The sequence below is a fragment of the Periplaneta americana genome, chromosome 15 (assembly GCF_040183065.1).
Source record: "Periplaneta americana isolate PAMFEO1 chromosome 15, P.americana_PAMFEO1_priV1, whole genome shotgun sequence".
NCBI lineage: Eukaryota > Metazoa > Arthropoda > Insecta > Blattodea > Blattidae > Periplaneta > Periplaneta americana.
In genome coordinates this window covers 125,443,447-125,467,869 of record NC_091131.1, presented here as the reverse complement: position 1 = coordinate 125,467,869, position 24,423 = coordinate 125,443,447, and the positions used below count along the sequence as shown (strand labels likewise).

The 24,423-nt window shown below is 37.3% G+C and overlaps 1 protein-coding gene across 1 annotated transcript in view; it reads right to left on the bottom strand.

The window, feature by feature from the left end:
* The window catches only part of LOC138715735 (uncharacterized), a 432,440-nt gene that overhangs the window by 86,827 nt on the left and 321,190 nt on the right, over positions 1 to 24,423 (bottom strand). Inside the window, exon 7 of the mRNA XM_069848791.1 lies at positions 22,260 to 22,369. Coding sequence (XP_069704892.1) covers positions 22,260 to 22,369 — 110 coding nt within the window. The remainder of the gene's footprint in view (positions 1 to 22,259; positions 22,370 to 24,423) is intronic.

Genomic DNA, 24,423 nt, shown 5'->3' with positions numbered 1-24,423 from the left:
TATTCCTGATGTTCCAAAGTGTTAGTTATTGTAGTCCGATAAATCTAAAGTGATCTGAATATATTCTGTGATTTTTGTACAAATATTCTGTCCCTCTAATCTAAACGTTTCGTCTAGAACTGTTGACAATGTTTTTAATTAGTGTTAGAATTTTGCTTATGATATTGCTTGTGTTTTGTTTTTTTTAAGAATTTTAGATAAGGCCGAAAATAGCCATAGTAGCTGAAGCGCCATATTAAACCTCACTAACTAACGTCTAGGACTTCAGTCCTTGTCCTTTGCATTTATTTACCTATATGGGCATGGCACACCTAAAAGACAAATGCAAATAACTGTAGTAGTAGAAGCAGTATTAACAATATAATAATAATAATAATAACAATAATAATAATAATAATAATAATAATAATAATAATAATAATAATAATCTTGTAACAGAAAAGTAACATTCTACTGGTGTTTACATGACTACAACCTATCTCTATCTTTTGAAAATCTGATGAAAGATCTAGCAGCTAAGCGTAGTTTCTAAAACAAACAAATTCCACATTTAACTGACATTGTGTGCAACTATAATGAGAATAATCCTTACGACATCGCGTGTTTGTTGAAGAACAAAACTCATATCACAGTTCATCGCGCTAATCGTCAAGTCATCCTCGCTGCCTACAATCCCTGCCGCTAGATAGCACTGGTGAGTCATTCGCCACTTTTACCGTGAACTTTCCAGTATTATCATTGGAGAGTACTTGCTTAAAGGAACATGAATAAATCAATTTGAGCACTTTTGTCATATAACGCAACAATGACATGATCTAATAATAATAATGATCACGCTCTCAATTCTAGTAGTAGGTTATTTTACGACGCTTTATCAACATCTCAGGTTATTTAGCGTCTGAATGAGATGAAGGTGATAATGCCGGTGAAATGAGTCCGGGTCCAGCACCGAAAGTTACCCAGCATTTGCTCTTATTGGGTTGAGGAAAAACCCCGGAAAAAACCTCAACCAGGTAACTTGCCCCGACCGGGAATCGAACCTGGGCCACCTGGTTTCGCGGCCAGACGCGCTAGTCGTTACTCCACAGGTGTGGACCCAAGCTCTCAACAACACGACTCTAAGTAATTAATATTGATATTGTATTGGTGCATTTTATGGTGTTTGATTTTTATTTAATTCCTGAGATGGTCCTAGTAAACATCATTCGTGGACTCTGTTTTCCTTAGATCAGCGTTTCTCAAACTTTTCCATCCACGGAACCCTTTTAAACCTAAAATAGAATTGTGGAACCCAGTGGAACATTAGTGATACATATATATATATATATATATATACATATACATATATATACATATACATATATATATATATATATATATATATATATATATATATATACTAATAATAATAAATCTGTAGCCAAAATTTTTCTGGTAATTTTCGATTTTCCAAAAATAATTGGTGTTAACATGTATAATTAACCATCCTGAAACCGAAAATCGCTTTTCTGAAATTTTTCTTTGTATGTCTGTCTGTCTGTCTGTCTGGATGTTTGTTACCTTTTCACGCGATAATGGCTGAACCGATTTCGATGAAAATTGGAGTATAAATTAAGTTCATTGTAACTTAGATTTTAGGCTATATGATATTCAAAATACGTTATTTAAAAGAGGGGTTATAAGGGGGCCTGAATTAAATAAATCGAAATATCTCGCTTATTATTGATTTTTGTGAAAAATGTTACATAACAAAAGTTTCTTTAAAAATGATTTCTGATAAGTTTTACTCTTTGAAACATTTTGCTAGGAGTGATATTTAATGAGATAAATGAGTTTTAAAATTAATATAACTGCCATCTAAGGCGGTGTATTGAAATAAAAAACAAATGACTTCGTCTATAAGGGGCCTTGGACACAACAATCGAAAGCTATGAAACATAGCCTACAGACAATGTTTCTGTGTTTGTATGAAGTAATATCGGAAGTTAAATTAACCGATTTGTATAATTAATTATTATTTCATCATTGGAAAGTGTAGTTTCTCTGGATGGACATAATGCTATAATGTTATTACAGTAACTTGTGAGTGAATTGAGGACAGGTAAGATTAAAATACCTTCTTATGCACAGAAAACTTGATAGGTTATTCTGTATATCCATTTCCTGTATTTCTTAAAATAATGTTTATGAACATATTCATTTTTTCCTCAGCCAATTGAAGCTGGGTAACTTTCGGTGTTGGATCTCGGACTTATTTCGCCGTCATTAATTCACTTATCATCATCGATACAATAGACTGGGTTAAGTTCACGATGCGGCGTGCTGTACTTGTACAAGAGCGCGGCCGTTCGGCTACTCAATCATTCACAGAATAATACTGGTAAGCACAATAAGCCTCAGGCTGCAGTGCAAGCCTCCGGGAAGCCTCCTCCGTACAAGAGAAAGAAAAAAGGAGAACGAAAAAAGAAAGGGTCGCCTCGGATTGTACACTTTAACTTATGTATAGTAGGGGTAAACAAAGTTTTACGGTCTTGTGTCATGCTGACCCCATAATTACGAATTTCTGCTGTGTACTTAATGGGTGAATTATTGGAAACTGACATCAATAGTAGTAGTAATAGTAGTAGTAGTAGTAGCAGTAGTAGTAGTAGTAGTAATAATAACAATAATAATAATAATAATAATAATAATAATAATAATAATAGTAATAATATCAGTAATAATATTAGTAATAATAATATCTCTGATATTAATAATAATAATAATAATAATAATAATAATAATAATAATACTCCCCCCGGAATAAGAGTCTAAGTACCATGCACCATGTACGGCGGGGAGCATTCAATTATTGAAGACTAGAGATTAGCTCACAGTATCCCTTCTGGAGTTATGCGTCCATTTTATGAAGAATATTAACAAGTACCAGTCATTCAATTCGGGAAAGTTCAGTTCATAATCTTTGCTATAGCTTTCTTAACCAATAATGTCTGCCATTTCGCTTCCTGCTTCGCCTTCGTCTAAAATTGGCTACTGAAAATTTTCAATTCGTCGCCCCTTCTACACTTCTTCTCTATCACCGCCTATTTCTGGGTGCCAAGTCGTCTGTGATTCTCTAACAGTAGCAGTCCTGTAGCATTCTATTCATCTCAATTTAATGCTACTGGTGGCGTTAGCGGTATCTTGCATTACTGTCCTTTTCCTCACTTCCTCGTTTCTATTCGGTTTTTCAAGTTGATGTCCGAATTTTTCACGCCGCCATTCGTTGGCTTCTCAATATCTTCTTGCTTAACTCACAGGAACCGTCCCAGACCATGGTGTTTGAATTTAATGAAAATGCATATTTAAGCTAATTTTCCTTCGTTAAGAAACGTAGTGATAGTCGTTCGTTTCGCTTTTTCCTCGTTTACGAAGTATGATTTGAAAATCGATGTTACTTATGCCGCTTCTTGCGCGTACTCATAGTTCCGCGACACCGTATCACAGGTCTAGTTGCACATAATCTAGTTGTTAATTATTATACTTTTCTATACGCGATTCTTCATCAGTGGGACTACTGATATGCTGTGCTTATTTACTACGTCTATTAGCGGTCATAATTCTACCACAGACGTTGCTGTGAGTGCGATGTTATTCCCAAGTCGTAAATGAAACGATCTCTTCTAATCTATATTGATACAGTAATTGCATTCAGTCTTGTAGAAGACTTATAAAAATTTTATAAGGGTATATGATCATATTGTCTAAACCCTCTTTGTAGCTTGAATGACTTTCTTTATCTAGTCGAACCATGGCTTCATTGTTTGAGCACGGTAACATAAGAATAATTCCTGTATATATCTGTGTGTGTTTTTTATCATTCTTTACAAGCATGTTCCATTAAAAAAATGCAATAGTACATGCTAATATATTACACATTACAATATTGCTAACTCTTTCGAATATAATATATACACTTTATTGCTAGCCTATTCTACTTTCCTTAAATTTACTATTTACAACATATCAACATCTATGCTATGAATCTTTTAAATATAATGTAGAAAACTATTTTACAGTCTATTCTATTTTTCCATTTACAAATTTAAAAAAATCAATACTCTTGCTAATCCTTTTAAACACTACGTTTAGAGGTACCTATACTACTGGGTGTTCAGTTCAAAATGTGTCATGGCTCGCTGTATGCCGTCATGTGGCTAGCTGATGAGCCTAGAGAATTCAATCTTCCTACACTTCCGCAGAGGTGTATAACCGAAGAGGCAGAAAAGTTGCCTAGCAAGTACGGCGTTCATTCTCAAGAGTACGTACCGATACGTACGGTAACGCCGGTAGTGGCAGGAATGTGAACTGTTTGGAAATACGTACTGTCGGGATATGGGGAGAGGGTTAAGACGATTACTTACGTATTTGTTGACATTAACTTCGAAGGTCAACATGGACACGGAGCATTTGATTTGTGTTGTGGAATGTTACCGTACGCAACCGATGATAACAAATACCCTGCGTACGACTTGCCGGCGCAAAACACAGTTCGAAAGAGGTTATGGTAGCACACAGACCGTACAGACCGCCATCTGTTGCTACGACGTTCAAGTTATACCGTACACGTTCTCAAGTTCAGATTGAAGAACGCCTTAAATATTAGGCAACTTCTCTAACATATAAGCTGAAACTCGTTTCAAATCGGTGACCCAACAACAGTGACGTCATGACACACTTTGAAATGAACACCCAGTATTTAAAGAATTGACCTATTTTCCTTAAATTTACTATTTACAACGTGTCAACATCTATGCGACTGTTGACTCTTTTAAACACAATGTACAGCAGTATTTTACAACCTATTCTATTTTTAATTTACAAATTTAAACAAATAAATACTCTTGTTAATCCTTTTAAACGCTACTTTCCTTAAATTTTCTAATTACGTGTCAACATCTATGCTACTGTTGAATCGTTTAAATACGTACAATGAACAACATTATTTTACAACCTATTCTGTTCCTCCATTTACAATATTTAAAAATAAAATCAGTACTATTGTTAATCCCTTTAAACACTATGTTTAGAGGTATTCTATTTAACAAATTAACCTATTTTCCTTGAATTTACTATTTACAATGTGTCAAAATTAACAGTTTTTGTGAATTTTTTTGAATGGTTTTGTATATTTATGTACTAATTCACAATTGCTCATCGGCCAGTATGTACGTAAGTAGGTCTACGTATGTAAAAATTAAAATTAAATTATGGTCTACTTAAAGACGCTCGCACCTGCAGAGGTTATATCAGCTTCGCAAGAGTGCCGGAACTTTGTCCCGCAAGAGTTCTTTTACTTGCTAGTGAATCTACTGACATAAGTCTATCGCATTTAAACACACTTAAATTCCATCGACCTAGGCCGGGATCGAACCCGCAACCTCGAGTATAGAAGACCAGCGCTATACCAAGTACGCTACCGAGGCCGACTGTATGTACAGTTTCCCTGAAAAGGAATGAGACGATTGAATATTCTTAAGTCTCAGATGTAAAACACTGCGCATGATCAGAGACCAGAGCACTGATACACAAGATAACGAATATTGAGTTACTTAGATTGAAGCTATTTGGTTTGTTACTAGCATCGTTCCGGAATTCACTTCAAAAACTGCAAAAATATGATAATATTACGTAAATAAGAGATAAATATATACGTAAATCGTGTAGTTAAATCGACAATGGACCTTCATGACTAGATCGACACTCCGCACAGAACGTTAAGCTTTCGTGTCGTTGCAATAGCTCAGACGCTAAGATCTCTGCGTGTTGTGTAGAAGAGAGCGAGTTCGATTCTTAGTCTATATCAACGATTTTTTTTCTAAATAACGTTGAAATAGAATTTTACAAAGTCCTCAGATTAAGTGTTAATGATCACAGAAATTACAAAATTACAAGTTACAATATTATAAACGTTAATCTAATGAATGCATTTGTACACACACATACAATGTAAATGCATATATATATATATATATATATATATATATATATATATATATATTTTGCGACGGGTTTTACCTGGTGGCTCACGTTGTTGTTGTTTATCCTCGTCTCTGTCGCGCCGCCGGCAGAGGAGAAGTCCACTAACTCAGTCATACGTCGGTGGGTGATGGAGGATCTTGTCCCCCGGTAGAGGAGATCTCTTCTCAGGGACCTTGTGGTTTTGTGGGCGTAGGATGTAATGTGATGTTGGTAATTCCCACGAAAAGAAACCAAGGGGTAAAGTTCCACTATGTGTATTTATTCGGCTCACTTCCCTTGCTTGAGTCCAAGCGACGGAATACTGGCTGTTGTCATTCCGTGTGTTTTCGGCGTCTCGTCTAACGCCAGTTTAAAATCGCTGCCGTCAGCTTATTGAGTAAATCACAAAGCTAAAAGGTGCGAAATCTACACTTTATCACTTCGTTCGGCTGGGAAACGGAGAATGATAAGATATACACGATCGGAACAAGTGCCGGAAATATTATTAATACTCACGCGATCGGCTCACAGGCCGTAGACTATATAAGTGAGTAAACACGCCACTGGCCGGCAGTCTTCTAACCAAACACACGATCGGCTCACAGGCCGGCAATCGTCTGCGAAAATACACACTCGGCTCACAGGCCGGCAATCGTCTGGGTGGGTACGCTCTCGGCTCACGTCCTTTTTAAATGCTCACTAAGGTGACGCGCTCAGCAGACGCTACTATTGTTTGCCAGATACAAACAACGCTACCAGCGCGTTCCTAGACAGGAAAAACCCCTTTATGCTATACTAAAGTTCAGTAACCTACCTCGCGTCTACTGGTTTTAAATGCGTTAGGCGCCTGTCAGACTGAGTGAATAAAGAACCTATTACGCGGTTCGCTGATCTCTGTGGCGTAGGTTAAACAGACATCTCAAAGAAATATAGAAATATCTAAACTGAAACTATACTATAACTTATATAGGAGAAAAAAAATATCTCACTATCGCCGGACCACCCGACTACAGCTTCAAATGCCCCTTTCTCAACAATGGAAATTCCCCTAAAGAATTTTCATTGTTGGGAAATCTCGCCTTCGATAATGCCATTCTACCGTTATTCCTATCGCGATCAGCCAGGATACACGCCATCTTGCTCAGCTATACAAATTCTAAAATAAACATGACATATATGTTTTTAAACAATCTCTCTGTGCACACAGTCATTATTCAATCATACTTGTTAATCATCCCTCACACTATTTACATACATTATCTACAAAATTCATAAGATTCTTATTTACAGTTTCACACATTATTCCATCACGCATCCGTCTTGCGTACGCAGTTACACTGCGCCGCACTGTACATTGGTATCCTACCTTTTCACAATAGAGTCTAGCTCCCCATTCCAACTTACGTATCTATATTTACATTGTCTTGCCTGAATGGTCTTGGCAGCTGTTTATAGTATTTACCTAGAACCTTGTTGTTGTCTAGGTCCTTCAACTCGCAGGTATGGTCTCCAAACTGAAGGATCTCCACCCGGACTTGCTAATCTGTCACACTCGTCGCTACGCGTGGCTGGCATTCTATTGTCTACCTGTTGCGCTGCTACCATTAATGCATTTCTGCGGTCCCTTTCTTGTTCTTGTCTCCGCCAGTCTCTCCTATCATTCCAGCCCCTACCAAAATTAGGCTGCCAGAATCCTTGCCTATATCTCCTATTTCTAAACCAGTGGGGTGGGTTGCTGTCCCTAGGGTGCATATCTGCCTCTCTATCCGGATACCATCTGATGTGATTGATTCTGCGGACTGGTCCGCCCCCATTATTTCTCATCCTATTTACATTACCTCCGTTACCGCGGTCAACACCAGGATTATTGCGGTTGTACATATTTCTGACAGGTTGAATATCCCTCCTATTTCGGTTTGGGCTGACAATACCACTTTGACCCCGACTATTATTATTATTATTATTATTATTATTATTATTATTATTATTATTATTATTATACCCATAGCCTGGTTGTCTGTCAGCTGCCCAATTATTTACATTCATGTTCCCTCGAGGTGGTGAGAGGGCGCCATGTGCCCCTCTCTCCGCCTTCGAGTGGCTGGAATAACCCTGTATACTCTTCTCTGCACAATTAGTTGCGTCATAACTTTCGCCTCCATTGTGTGTCATATCAGAACTGTCTAGCGCGGTCAGGAGGTCAATTGTCTCCCCAAAATCTCGTGGTCCCGCGATAATTAAATTATACCTAATATTTTCCGGGTAATGGGATATGATAGTTTGTATCAACTCAGAATCTGGCATAGGTGGATTTAGACTCTTTCCCTTTTTGACAAGCTCCATAAAGTAATCAATCATCGATATGCCTTTCTTAGCATCAAACCTACTATCATTGATTTCTTTTCTGATTTTCTGCTGTTGCCTCTGCCCCCAATACCGGTCAGAGAACTTTGTTTTGAATTCTCCATAACTAACTTGTGCGTCTAAAGCTACGAGAACCCAATTAAGTGGCCGTCCTCTTAGACTTTTTCTCACGACGGTCATTTTTAGTTCCTCTGGTACCCCTTTCACGTGAAAATACGTTTCCAATTCGCGGATATAACAGTGAGGGTTTGAGAATTCCACCTCATCAAATACGGGATAACCGATTTCATTAATGATATGCGTGGGATACTGTGGGCGACCTAAAGATGACCTCTCGTTTACAATATTTAAATTACATTGTTCCTGATTTCGTGGGTCTTGGTTCTCTCCTACCACATGATTACTTATATTACTGCCTCCTACTATATTTCCTAATCCCATACTATTGCTCCCGCTAGGCGTTCCGCTCACGCTCGGTTCGCTAATTGAATTATCGACAGTGACTCCATGGATCCTATCTTGCATCGAATTCCATCTTGATTCTAAACTCTCTAAGCGTTCTCTCTCTTCCTTTCCCTGGTCTCTCACTACTCGCCTAATCGCCTCCATCTCTCGATCCACCCCTTGTAACCTCTCATCTACCGTTCCTTCTATGGCCGATCTCGTCTTTTCGTTCTCAGCAATTGTGCTGTTCCTCACCTTCTCCTCTAGTTCCCTCATGTTCTCTGCCATCTTATCTACTACGACGCCTAGTTGACTTTCTATTTCCGTATTATTGTCTGCTATCTTTCCCTCCAAGTTTTCTATTCGACTCTCTATCAGCTGGTTTACCTGTTCCCTAATCCCTCTGGAATTTTCTCCCATCCTACTCTCCATTTCTGATAGTTTTCTGTCCATCTGCCTCATCAGTTGTTCAGTCTTTTGGCCTAGCCTCTCATCTATTTGCTTTATTTGTTCTGAAATTTGCTTCGCTTGCTCAGTACTTTGACCTAATCTTTCATCCATCTGTCTCAAACTCTGTTTCAATTGCTCTGAATTATCCTGTTTCATTTGTTCAAAATTTTGCTTAAACTGTTCTGAACTATCTTGTTTCATTTGTTCAAAATTTTGCTTAAACTGTTCTGAACTATCTTGTTTCATTTGTTCAAAATTTTGCTTAAATTGTTCTGACATTTGCTTCGCGTGCTCAGTACTTTGACCTAACCTCTCATCCATTTTTTTCATTTGTTCTGTACTCTGACCTAATCTTTCATCCATTTTTTTCATTTGTTCTGAATTATCCTGTTTCATTTTGTCGAAATTCTGCTTCATTTGTTCTGTACTCTGTTTCAATTGCTCTGTAATATGTTTCATTAAAATTCCTAGCTGTCCTAGCATCGTCCCTTCTTCTCCCTTTTCCTTCTCGCTACATTGCTGGGTTTCTTCGCTATTTCCTATGATCTCGTCGTCCCCCATACTGCTCTCCAATTCTAATCTGCCCTCCATTTCGCTGTCTCCTACGTTCTCCATCCCTCTATTCTCTCTACTTATTATTTTCCTCTCACTCTCCGTCCCTTCGGTCTCAATTCTCCTATTCCTTAATAACATCTGGATATGCCATAACCTATATACAGATCACACAATAACAATCCCCTCCAAAATATTATACACACACAGACATAAATATACGTACAACCCTATACAGAATTATGCGTTAATAAATGTTATCCTCCCTACACACAAAGAAAGTTCATACATGTATAACCCTCCAAAATATTACCATCCACGTTGTCTTCCTCCTCGATGTAGCGTCGACCCTACTCGTCCCGCGTAGCCGTGATGATTTCGCCACCCTCGGTGTCGCCGCTCTCGTTGTCTCGGCGGGGATGCTGCGTCAGCCTCTCTGCTGTCGTCTAGTACTGACGATAATCACGTTGCTGCTGCTACTGTTGTTCTCGTCCCGACGCCTCGGTGGTATTGTTGATTCTCGTAGCCACGCGTTGTTGTTTTTATTCTCGTAGCCACGCGTTGTTGTTTTTATTCTCGTAGCCACGCGTTGTTGTTTTTATTCTCGTAGCCACGCGATGTTGTTTTTATTCTCGTCGCCACGCGATGTTGTTTTTATTCTCGTCGCCCCACGTTGGGCGCCATTTGCGACGGGTTTTACCTGGTGGCTCACGTTGTTGTTGTTTATCCTCGTCTCTGTCGCGCCGCCGGCAGAGGAGAAGTCCACTAACTCAGTCATACGTCGGTGGGTGATGGAGGATCTTGTCCCCCGGTAGAGGAGATCTCTTCTCAGGGACCTTGTGGTTTTGTGGGCGTAGGATGTAATGTGATGTTGGTAATTCCCACGAAAAGAAACCAAGGGGTAAAGTTCCACTATGTGTATTTATTCGGCTCACTTCCCTTGCTTGAGTCCAAGCGACGGAATACTGGCTGTTGTCATTCCGTGTGTTTTCGGCGTCTCGTCTAACGCCAGTTTAAAATCGCTGCCGTCAGCTTATTGAGTAAATCACAAAGCTAAAAGGTGCGAAATCTACACTTTATCACTTCGTTCGGCTGGGAAACGGAGAATGATAAGATATACACGATCGGAACAAGTGCCGGAAATATTATTAATACTCACGCGATCGGCTCACAGGCCGTAGACTATATAAGTGAGTAAACACGCCACTGGCCGGCAGTCTTCTAACCAAACACACGATCGGCTCACAGGCCGGCAATCGTCTGCGAAAATACACACTCGGCTCACAGGCCGGCAATCGTCTGGGTGGGTACGCTCTCGGCTCACGTCCTTTTTAAATGCTCACTAAGGTGACGCGCTCAGCAGACGCTACTATTGTTTGCCAGATACAAACAACGCTACCAGCGCGTTCCTAGACAGGAAAAACCCCTTTATGCTATACTAAAGTTCAGTAACCTACCTCGCGTCTACTGGTTTTAAATGCGTTAGGCGCCTGTCAGACTGAGTGAATAAAGAACCTATTACGCGGTTCGCTGATCTCTGTGGCGTAGGTTAAACAGACATCTCAAAGAAATATAGAAATATCTAAACTGAAACTATACTATAACTTATATAGGAGAAAAAAAATATCTCACTATCGCCGGACCACCCGACTACAGCTTCAATATATATATATAAAACTAATAATTAAAATGAAATTAAAAATATATTCCTAAGTCACACAGACAAACGATTACAAAGGTTTAGAGTCCTTAGACCATGTCATTTGTTGAGTAATTATTACAATATTTTATTAGTAGCTTTCCCATATGTGTAATAAATGCACTCGCACAAAACAATTTTTGTTAAAAGTGTGGCTTTGGATTATTTCATTCTCACCCCTTCAGTTGATTTTAACTATTTTATCTACGTGTTTAATTTAATGTGCATTCAATTTAATTCATGTTATGATTGAACGTATAAGCACTGTTGCAGTTATTGATTAATTACATATATTAATACTAACTATTAAATGCATGTGTTAAGTAACTATTTGCAGTATCTTTTGCAAAATCTTGCATATTTAAGTTGTCAATAATGTTTCTGTACTATATACTATAAGACGATAAAAGAATTTGCAATAGATTTGGGATCCTCTACTTTACAGTCAATAATTTTAATGAAAAAACATTTTCTTTCTCAGGATATCTACAAGTTTAACTTTAATAATATTCCGAATAGCTTTAATTGCATTATCTGGATTTTGTGCTTTTCTATTCAAATGTGTTCTATTTCCCTCTTTCATAAATTTTGATAAATTACACTGTACTTCTTGTTGTATTTAAGAATATGAGGATAGTTACATTGCAGCTCATTACATATAGATTCTTCTTTTTAATACATGAGGTTTTTAAGTCCCTGCATTATCTATATGATTTTACTTTTGAATTTTTTCACAACACTGAGTGGAGAACATCCACTGAAGTGATTCTGAAATGAAGTGAAAAATACAATACCTTTACTCTTAATATCAGTAGTACCAGTAACATACATTTTTCCAAGATTCATTTTGTAGAAATAAATGTAAATAATCACTAGATACAGCATTTACGACCCCTTTTTAGTTTTTAAATTAATATTTTGAAATTGTTCAGTAACATTGGAAACAGGATTTGTTTATCATGTTCATACAAACCATTGATTATAGGTGCTGCCGAATAGGAATTCAGTATAATTCAGTGTACAAAACTTTTATCAATGGCTGTGCTACTTCAGCTTGTATGTTGGTGGGGAAATGAGTCTACGACTAAGATTTCCAGTTTCAAGGAATGAATTTAATTTACTTTTACGGAAAAGTTCCGAGAGATAATCTATGTCTATGTCACTACAGATCACAAATTCCATATGAGATTTCTAAAGTCTTTTCTTTACAAATTCAATTTTGGCTATATGTAAATATTAATAAATATTAAGAAATATGAATGATTGTAGTTGGAAGTCTGATTTACATTATAAAAAGCAAGAAGTTACATTCCACGGCAAGATTCGAACTTTTCGATGTTTGGTTTTGTCGTCCAACACATAAGCACGGACCTATTCAATGCTTATGTTAATAACCTACAATTTAGCTGTAGCAATGTGGTGTCATAACTTGGGGTTTGTTTACTTAATGTAGTTAATTTTAATTTGATTAGCTTCGCAACAATTGGACTTCCTGTTATATCCTGTTATTTAAATATTTAAGTTAGTGTTGATTTATTAACTCTTACTTTGCAAGATGACCCTTATTTCAATAATTCTATATCACATTAAATAGTCATTGTCTACACTAAAGTATTATCATCATCCCTCATTTCTCATCTTAATGGCGAGCCGACGTGACATGAGACAGCGAGTTATAGCTCTAGTTGAGGCTGGATATGGGGCTAGATCTGCTGGCCGTTTGGTCGGTGTTTCTGGAAGTACAGCCGAGAGGTGGGTTCATCGTTACCAAAATTCAGGGGAGGTCGAAAATCGCCCTATTCCTGGGCGTCCCCGGATTTCTTCATTGGAAGAGGATGCTCTCTTATTCGAGGAAGTTCGACAGAACCCCTTTCGGACTGTTAACGAAATAAGAGCAGCATCTAACTTTCCCGGTTCTTCACAGACTGTGATCAGCAGGTTGAGGAACCGCGGTATTAGGAGCCGGAGGGCTGCGCAAATGGAAATATTGGGGGAAGCACAAGCTGTCGACCGTCTTGCCTTCGTTACCAATCGAGTGGATTTCGATTGGAGAAATGTAATTTTCTCCGACGAAACAACCATCTCGAGTGATTACGAAAGTCCTGTCCGTGTCTATCGTGAGGATGGTCTCCCACATGATCAGCGCTATGTGCACCGACGTGAAAGATCGGGGCATTTAGCATATTGTCACAGTCTAGTATATACAGTCGCGAAGCTCAATACGTAGTAAATATGCAAACATTAGATTGTTGCTCACCACTAGGATCGCTAATATCGCCTCATTACAGGCAATGCAAAATAGTACCGTCACAGTCTATTGTTTCTAGCACCCTCAAAACTCAAGCTTCGTGACTGTATATAGTAGACTGTGATATCGTGTTGGAGTGGATGTCTTACGATGGACCTGGCGTTATAGAACGCATCGATGGCCGGTTTAATACGGGAACTTACGAGCACATTCTGGAAAATATATTCCTTCCTTCCGCCCCTAGAACGTTTTCCCGAAGGAACATTGCTGTTCCAACAGGATAACCATCCCGTGCACTATGCGGTAAGCATTCAAAGATGGTTTCAAAGTAGACCCGAGATCGAAATCATTAATTGGCCTCCGAAGTCACCTGATTTGAATTTCATCAAAAATTTATGGGCGGAATTGAAAAAGAGAAGGATAGCCACCTATGCCCACCGACGCCCTCGAAATCGAGACGAATTGTGGGATCAAGTTGTTGAAACCTGGGAAGATCTCGCCGGGGATTAGAATTTATTCCATAATCTCGTGACATCCATGCCGGACCGACTTAGAGCTGTAATAGAAGCTGATGGCATGTGGATAAGATTTTAAATTGACAGGTCTCTTTTTGTTTCTTGTGATTTTTGTTTGAGGAAAAATACTCTTAACTTTGAGGAAAAATACTCTTAACTTTCAAGTAAGATTTATTTTTTTGACGAGGTTCGGCCCACTTGTAAGACCCAGAAATTGGGCATAAATTATTCATATTTTTCGACAAATTAGATAGTCTAGGAACTCTGAAGAAATTAATTACACCTCAATAAAAAAAGTTTCACCTGGGATCGAACACGAGACGTTTCGGTTAAGCAGTGGAACCGACACGCTACTATATGAGCTACCGAGACAAGACAGTGACAACAGCAGTCTAGAATGTAGATCCCATAGCAGGCATTTGCCATTCGGTAAAGAGAAGCAATGATAGCTTGTGACCCTAGCTATGTTGTGAAATCCTGGCCTTAAATGGCTGTCTTCTTCGTGATTCTTATTTTGGTCCTTGTCCTTGTTGTGGTCCTCGTAACAATTCTTGCTGTATTTCTCATGTTATGTATCGTTACGTCGATATCGAGTGAACCGCGCTGTAGAACTTTAACTTCCGTTGACCAAGAGTCGTCTCATTCCTTTTAAGGGTAAATGTACGTACGTATGTATGTATGTATGTATGTATGTATGTATGTATGTATGTATGTATGTATGTATGTATGTATGTATGTATGTATTTTTTTTTTTTTAATATTAGTTGAACGGCATGTCCCATTACAATAAGGTAATACTACATGCCTTGCTGCCTGTATGTTTACAATATAACACATTATGTCTCGTTTCTGTCACTCTCTAGGCGTATGTAGATCTGTTATTCTGCTGTGAAAATTTGAGTCTTTCATTATATCTATTGCCTACTCTTATCTATCCTAGATTAAATTATCCTAAGTTTACTCGTCTAAATTTATAACATTGACATAATTTATGAATGTATGCACATGTTCTTGCATTATTTTAAGCTTTGTGAAAGTCCACTTGCCAGTTTTCCTTAACATTTCCCGCTGGAACGCTAGTCTTTCTTTGTCAAATTTCGGGCACTCGAAAAGTAGGTGGTCGACGGTCTGTTCCTCTGCTCCACACGCACACGACGGGTTGTCCCTCAGCATGAATCTATATAAGTAAGCACCGGTTTTTCCATGTCCAGTTAGAAAAGTTGTGACCTTTCCATTCAGTGGAATATTAACGCGTAACCTCTCTTTTACACTGGGGAAAAACGATTTTGTCACTGCACCATTTATCGTGTTTTGCCACTCACTTTCCCACTTAACCACACTTTCTTCTTGAAGTTCCCGCATGATGTCGCTGACTGGTATCCTGTCGAAGCTCACTGGTAACTCGTTGTTGCTTGCTGCCTGCTTTGCCAAGTGGTCGGCCAGCTCGTTCCCCGCAAGTCCAACGTGTGCCTTGACCCATGCGAAGTGAATAGTCCAGTTTAATGTTTCCAGCTTTCTTATCTGTTTTCTAATTTGTTCTATCAAGTGGTGATGGTTATCGAAATTTCGTAACGAATCGAGTGTGATTCTGCTGTCGGTATGAATGGCTGCTGATTTTCGAACATCTTGCAGTTGCTGGAGTAATTCTAGCTGTTCTAGGGCTTTGAGAATGGCGTACTGTTCCGCTTGGTTGTTCGAGCACCGCCTGTGGAGTTTATATTGCAGCTCATGGACTAATTCTTGATCAATGAATATGGCGACACCTGAGCCAACTCCCGAGTCTCCCTTGCTGCCATCGGTGTAGATGTCTACTTTGTAAGTTTGATGACTTGATTTTTCTTTAATCAGGATTTTATCTGCTGGATGCTGCCATGTTGTGTAATGCTCTACTGTGTCAATTTTAATTCCCTCGTGGATCCTTTTCGTTCTTTCATATGCTGTCGCCAGCTTCTGAATTTCTATACCTATGGGTGTGTTTTTTGTTAGGATGCATAGTGCTTCGGATGACGTAGTTCGAAAGGCCTTTGCTATTTTTATATTTATGAGTCTCTGCACTCTTTGTAGTTTCAGTTTGTTGTGTCTTCTGTTGATGGCTTCAACCCACACTGGTGCCCCATATGTCAAAATCGGCAGTATGGCTCCTTTGTATATTATTCTCATAACATCACTATTTAGGCCCCAGTTTATTTTAGCAGATTTTGATAGCGCGTGAATAAGGTTAATGCATTTTTGGCTGACGTATTCTACATGCTGTGTGAAGTTAAATTTTTTGTCAAAAATTATGCCCAAGTACTTTAAGCTTTCTGTCTGCTGTAACTGTTTATTGTTGAGGTATATCTTGAGATCTCGTTCAATCACTGGTCTTCTTTTTGATATAACTAGCAGTTTTGATTTCTGCTCATTGAAGGTGATTTTGTTTTCTCGAGCCCAGCTTGATACTTTCTGGAGTTCGATATTGGCGTAATTTTCTAGTTCTAGAGCGCAGCTTCCTTTAACAACCAACATTACATCGTCCGCAAACGCAATAACCTTTGTGTTCTTATTATATTTCAGATTCAGAAGTGAATTATACTGTATGTTCCAGAAGCCCGGTCCGCTGCAGGAACCTTGTGGACATCCTTTGCTGATAGTTCTGTTTATGGATAGACAGCTTGCTGAGATTGTAGCGCTCCTTTCACTGAAGTAGCTTCTGGAGAGATCGTAGAGATTCCTTGGGCATTTGAAGTCTCTTAATGAAGTTAGGATGCTGGGCCACCATGCGGCGTCAAATGCTCCTTTGACATCTAGGCTGATAAGGACAGCCATCTGACCTTGGGTTAGGGTTTCTAGGATTAATTATTTCAGGTACATCGCGGCATTGACAGTGCTGGTTTGTGATGTGAATCCAAATTGATTTTTATTCATAAGATTATTCTTATGTATGCGATGCATTATCCGTTGTATTAGAAGCTTCTCTAACACCTTGGCTGCTACGTTGAGTAGGCTGATAGGCCTATATTTACTTACATCGTCACAGTTTTCTTTGCCCGGTTTAATTATCGGTACAATTGTTGCATGTTTCCATCCACTGGGGAAACAGCTTCTCTAAGCATGTTCCATTACAAATGGAAAGTAATGCTACATGCCTAGGTTTACCTTCAAGTACATAATCCATTTACATTATATATCATTATGTTGCCATTCTAGATTAAATATGGACTAGTGTAGTTCATCTACTATGTGTAACTGCCAAGATAATATTGGTACTTCTTAATCTAACTTATTTTCCTATTCCTAACCTATGAAGTACAAGAATCTATTTACATATTCTAGCATTAAAATATTTACAGTATTTACATATTTACTATCTCTTGATCAGCCTATTTTCAGATAAATTATACCCTCTAATATTGTAGCTTATTTACAGAATGTAAGTAACCTATTTTTGACCTTTATCACTTAATTCTGACTTTTAACCTATCTTCCCAAATAACTTATCCTTATATACTAGCCAGCCTACTGTAGTTGTTCAAAGTCTATACTATTTGCAAACTTTATAAAATATTTTACATAACTTTTCACTAATTTTGTCTTGTCCACAGGCCACTTTCCACCACATTTATGTATAGACTGGATTAGTGTTCTTCTTTCCTTTCCTAATTTCGTACAGTCATAAATGATATGATCCACTGTCTGATCCCCATCCCCACAGACACATGTCGCACTATTCTTGATTTTAAATCGATGAAAATATGTGTTGAGTCTTCCATGTCCGGTCAACAGAGTCGTCAAGTTAGGAGTTACTTCTATCTTCAATTTCAGTCTATCTTGGACACTAGGGAAGAACGCCTTGGTTAGAGTACCTTTGGAAGTAGTTGACCATTCACTTTCCCATTTTCCTTTGGATATGACCGCTAGCTGGTTCCTTACTTCACTCATCGGGACCTTGTCGTAACAGATCTGTAGATCGACGTCACTCGCTGCCTGCTTCGCTAGACGATCTGCCAGTTCGTTACCGTAGTTCCCCACATGAGCCTTGACCCATCCGAAGTCCACTAGCCATCTGTCGTTCTCCACCAGCCGTAGATTCGTTCGGATGCCTTCAATTAGGTTGTTGTGGTTGCTTCCATTCCTTAGAGAGTCCAGAGTAATTTTACTATCAGTGTAGATGGCTATTCGTCTTTCGTCTAATGGTCTTTCACCTATTGTTCTTAGTCGTTTTATATTGTCTAACGCTTTCATGATAGCAAGTTGTTCAGCTTGGTTATTTGAACATTTATTGTCTAATCTGAATCTTAGTTGTTGGATTAGTTCATTACTCTGAAATATTGCTACTCCTGCTCCAACTCCACGTTCACTTTTACTGCCATCCGTGTATATTTCATACGTATATCCTGTATTTTCTTCTGTTTCTTTTATGTCGATGAGTTCTGCAGGGTGTGTCCAGTTCTTGTGCTGTATTATGTAGTCAAGATTTAGACCATCGTACTTATGTCTTGTTTTTGCAAAGCACAAGTTTACTATTTCCTCTATCTTGAACAAAATGGGAATGAGTCCAGTAACAACGCATAATGCTTCACATGAGGTGGTTCGAAATGCCTTTGCAATACGTATGTTTATTAGCCTCTGCACTTGGTTCAGTTTTTTGACGTTGTAATTCCTCTCCAAGGCATCTATCCAAACAGGAGCCCCATACGATAACAAGGGCAGGATTGCACCTTTATATATGGTTCTTAATGCTTTGTGTTTAAGACCCCAATTTATCTTGGCGGTTTTGGAAAGGGCATTAATCAGGCTTGTGCATCTTTCTGTTACATATTTAATATGTTCGTTGAATCTAAATCTCTTGTCAATGATAATTCCAAGATATTTAATCTTGTCGGTTTGTTGTAGTTCCTTGTTGTTGAGAAAGATGTGTATATCTTTTTGTTCCCTTCGTTTCCTTCGTATGTATGTATGTATGTATGTATGTATGTATGTATGTATGTATGTATGTATGTATGTATGTATGTATGTATGTATGTATGTATGTATGTATGTATGTATGTATGTATGTATGTATGTATGTATGTATGTATGTATGTATGTATGTATGTGTGTGTGTATGTATGTATGTATGTATGTATGTATGCATGCATGCAGTGTGTGTATGCAGTGTGTGTATGTATGTATGTATGTATGTATGTAATAACTTCTTGGGTTTTTTTAAGACTGTCAGTAAGAGTGCGTGTTCTACTGATTCAATTGAAGGCACTCAAAACTACATTATTATTATTATTATTATTATTATTATTATTATTATTATTATTATTATTATATTAAAATGGATTTGAGGGAGGTGGGATATGATGATAGAGACTGGATTAATCTTGCTCAGGATAGGGACCTATGGCGGGCTTATGTGAGGACGGCAATGAACCTCCGGCTTCCTTAAAAGCCAGTAAGTAAGTATTATTATTATTATTATTATTATTATTATTATTATTATTATTATTATTATTATATTAAAGGTTGCTGTGACTTTTTTATTCCTTTGTTAACTCATATATTTAATATCAATCTGAAAAAAAATAAATTACTTACATTATGGAAACAAAATGCAAATTATGCGACAAGAAATATAAAGTTAGAAACTAAACATCAATTTGTATACTGAATAACGTTTCAAAAAATTTTATCTATTATACACAAACACATTTCCTTCTATATGAAAAACAGGCCAAGTCCAATACAACATGGATTCACCAAATCTAAATCTACAATAACTAACTTTCTTTCATACCTAAATCAAATTATACACGTAATTGAAACGAAGGGAGATGTGATTGATTCAATATATTTAGATTTCAGCAAATCTTGCAATATAGTTCGACATGATATCTTGCTTCAAAAGTTGTCTTTCTGCAAGATACGTAAATTGGTTTAAAATATCTACCTAGGTATATGACAGACAATTCTGTGTACGCCTGTTTAACAAATTCTCAGTTTCATTTAACGTAAAGTGCGGAGTGTCTCAGGGCTCAAATTTAGGATCTCTACATTTTATAATATTCACAGACGATAGCTGAACATAAATAAATTTGTATGAAGAAAATAATATGAAAATTAATGTTTCTAAGATTAATGTCATAGTCGAAGAAAACTACTTCCCTTAAATTCAACTATAACTTAAATAATAGTCAAATGAACAGAATAGATTGTTGTGTTTTTAATTATTCCTTGACAGTAAACTTTATTTATCTTGCTCAGGATAGGGGCCAATAGCGGGCTTATGTGAGGGAGGCAATGAACCTCCGGGTTCCTTAAAAGCCGTAAGTAAGTAAGCTTTATTTTTACAAGCATGTATTATTATAATGCTGGATATAATACGGTCAATAACTTATTCCTGCACCACGTCTGATTCACTTTTAATAGTTTACATTACATTGTAAGACTGAAATTGAATATGCGTATATAGTTTGCAATTCTTTTACAATTCGTACAACTAAATTAGAAAGTATCCAACACAAATTCATTTCGTTATGTTAATATTCTACTGTCTTCAAGAATTGTTAAGAAATAAGTGTGATTACTTCATATGCCACAGTTTATATTCCACACACCAAAATCAATTTTTTATTGAAGGTCATTAAAGACGATATAACCTGTAAATCTTTCATTAACAACGTTAGCTTTAGTGTTCCTACAGAAAGTAAGAGGAATCACAAAATTTTCTACAACAAAAAAATCTAAAACTCTTTCCGCTGTTTCAAGACGCTTTAGAACTGCCAACTTGTACAGTAATACATTTTTCCTATTGAATTGATAAACTTACAACATTAATAACTATAAAATATTTACCATAATAATAATAATAATAATAATAATAATAATAATAATAATTATTATTATTATTATTATTGTTGTAACTAAAATTATTAATATACAGTGCGTCTTTGCCATTATGTCTGCGATGATTGATCGGCCGTATGCCCAGTAGGAGGCCGCGCTTCTGCCGCTGAGATGGCAAAAGAGCTCGTGCAACTTACTCGTTAAAACTTACAATGGAGCTTCTTCTTTGATGCTCCATATGTCATTCTGTGATGCCACGTGACCATGTAGATGAAACCAAGCCTCATCAGTAAAAAAATATATCGGGAATCAAGTTCTTTATTATTTACTTTTTCTAATTCCAATTACAAAAATTAAACCTGCGATTTTAATCTTGAGGTTATAATTCATGACATGATGGAATTCTGTATGATTTTAGTTTCAATAATTTTGTTGCAACTCTCGCAGATGCTTTAGAAATCCCTGTCTGCTGTGCTAAACGTCTCAGAGACTTGTGTGAGCACACGATTTTTTATTATTTATGTACGAGTTGAATATGTAAATAAGTTCCCTTAATGAATATCTGTTTACTATGACGAAATGATCTGCTCTCCATCTCAGCTAAACGTATACTGTCAGAGCAGAGGCCAAGTTACAGATAAACTGTTTTATTTATAGACGTCATGGTACTGATATGAATGGGAATGGTCTTGACTAGCTGCGTCAGCATACACGTCGTCCTAGCGGCAGAAGCGCGGCCTCCCCCCCGGCACGCGGCCGGTGAATCATCGCGGACATATGGCAAAGACGCACTGTAACTGCATTATAATTTACTGCTATCATTTTTGCTAACCTATTATTAGCTAATTTCTGTTGACTAGCATATGGAAAATAAATAAATAAATGAATAAATAAATAATAAACAAATAAATAAACAAACAAATGAATGAATAAATAAATAAATAATAAACAAATAAATAAATAAACAAACAAATGAATGAATAAATGAATAAATAAATAAAAAATAACAAACGAACGGATGAAGTGAATGAATATTAATTTTATAAAGTTATTCGTCTTTGTTAATTGGAATTTCGTTGTGTAATTCTGGTAAAATGACACTGCACTGCATAGTGTTCGTTAAGAAACATAAAATAAAATACATATTGTTTAAAAATTGAATTTTTTCGAGACTTACCTGTTGCGCGTCCCGTTGTGTGAAGTGTCCCATGTAATTTGGGAACATGGTGAAATTGTATGGAACCCGATGGTACTGGCAAAAGCTCACAATCACTGGTAGGCAGATACCTGAAAGTAGAATATTTTCGTTGTTGCAGTAAACAAACAACCTTTCGTAATATTGATGGTGTTCGGGTAAAGGAGAGTAAGTCATTTTTTTTTGTTGAAATGTAGTTTTGTTCCCCAGGTGAATAGACAAGTTAAATTCTACAACTGGCTTTTCAAAAAAGAAAATAATACTAGCATCTCTTGTGTTTTATTTATGTAGAAAACTATTTGCAATGATTGTTCGAAAATTTGATTTTTTCTCAAAATTCATTTTTATGACTTATCTCTCTTTACCCAAACACCATCGACATATTCTGTATTTCAGAAACAGGAATTTTTTTTTTACAAGAAAGTATCTTCAGCTAATATTAAAACTTACTTACTTACTGGCTTTTAAGGAACCCGGAGGTTCATTGCCGCCCTCACATAAGCCCGCCATTGGTCCCTATCCTGAGCAAGATTAATCCAGTCTCTACCATCATATCTCACCTCCATCAAATCCATTTTAATATTATCTTCCCACCTACGTCTCGGTCTCCCCAAAGGTCTTTTTCCCTCCGGCCTCCCAACTAACACTCTATATGCATTTCTGGATTCGCCCATACGTGCTACATGTCCTGCCCATCTCAAACGTCTGGATTTTATGTTCCTAATTATGTCAGATGAAGAATACAATGCGTGCAGCTCTCCGTTGTGTAACTTTCTCCATTCTCCTGTAACATCATCCCTCTTAGCCCCAAATATTTTCCTAAGAACCTTATTCTCAAACACCCTTAATCTCTGTTCCTCTCTCAAAGTGAGAGTCCAAGTTTCACAACCATACAGAACAACCGGTAATATAACTGTTTTATAAATTCTAACTTTCTGATTTTTTGACAGAAGACTAGATGACAAAAGCTTCTCAACCGAATAATAACAGGCATTTCCCATATTTATTCTGCGTTTAATTTCCTCCCTAGTGTCATTTATATTTGTTACTGTTGCTCCAAGATATTTGAATTTTTCCACCTCTTCGAAAGATAAATCTCCAATTTTTATAGTTCCATTTCGTACAATATTCTGGTCACGAGACATAATCATATACTTAGTCTTTTCGGGATTTACTTCCAACCCTAGCGCTTTACTTGCTTCAACTAGAAATTCCACGTGTTCCCTAATCGTTTGTGGATTTTCTCCTAGCATATTCACGTCATCCGCATAGACAAGAAGCTGATGTAACCCATTCAACTCAAAACCCTGTCTATTATCCAGAACTTTCCTAATGGCATATTCTAGAGCGAAGTTAAAAAGTAAAGGTGATAGTGCATCTCCCTGCTTTAGCCCGCAGTGAATTGGAAAAGCATCAGATAGAAACTGGCCTATACGGACTCTGCTGTAAGTTTCACTAAGACACATTTTAATTAATCGAACTAGTTTCTTGGGAATACCAAATTCAATAAGAATATTATATAAAACTTCTCTCTTAACCGAGTCATACGCCTTTTTGAAATCTATGAATAACTGATGTACTGTACCCTTATACTCCCATTTTTTCTCCAATATCTGTCGAATACAAAGAATCCAATCAATAGTCGATATATTACGCCTAAAATCATACTGATGATCCCCAATAATTTCATATACATATGGAGTTAATCTCCTCAAAAGGATATGCGACAAAATTTTGTACGACGTCAACAAAAGTGATATTCCTCGAAAGTTACTACTGTACAGTTAGCCTTGTCCCCCTTCTTAAAAATAGGTACAATTATGGATTCCTTCCATTGTTCTGGTACAATTACCTTTTCCCAAATTGCAAGTACAAATTTATAAATTTCGCTAGATAATGCCCTTCCACCCTCTTGTATTAATTCTGCTGGAATTTGATCAATACCTGGAGACTTGTACTTTTTCAGATTTTCTATCGCAATTTCGACTTCAGAAAGTGTGGGTTCCGGTATGAATGGCTCAGCAGTTCGTATTTGAATTTCGTCCTGATCATTTCTATTTGACCTATGTATATTTAGTAGTTGCCCAAAATAGTTTTTCCATCTTTTCAGGATTGAATGAGAGTCTGCAAGTAAGTCACCATTCTC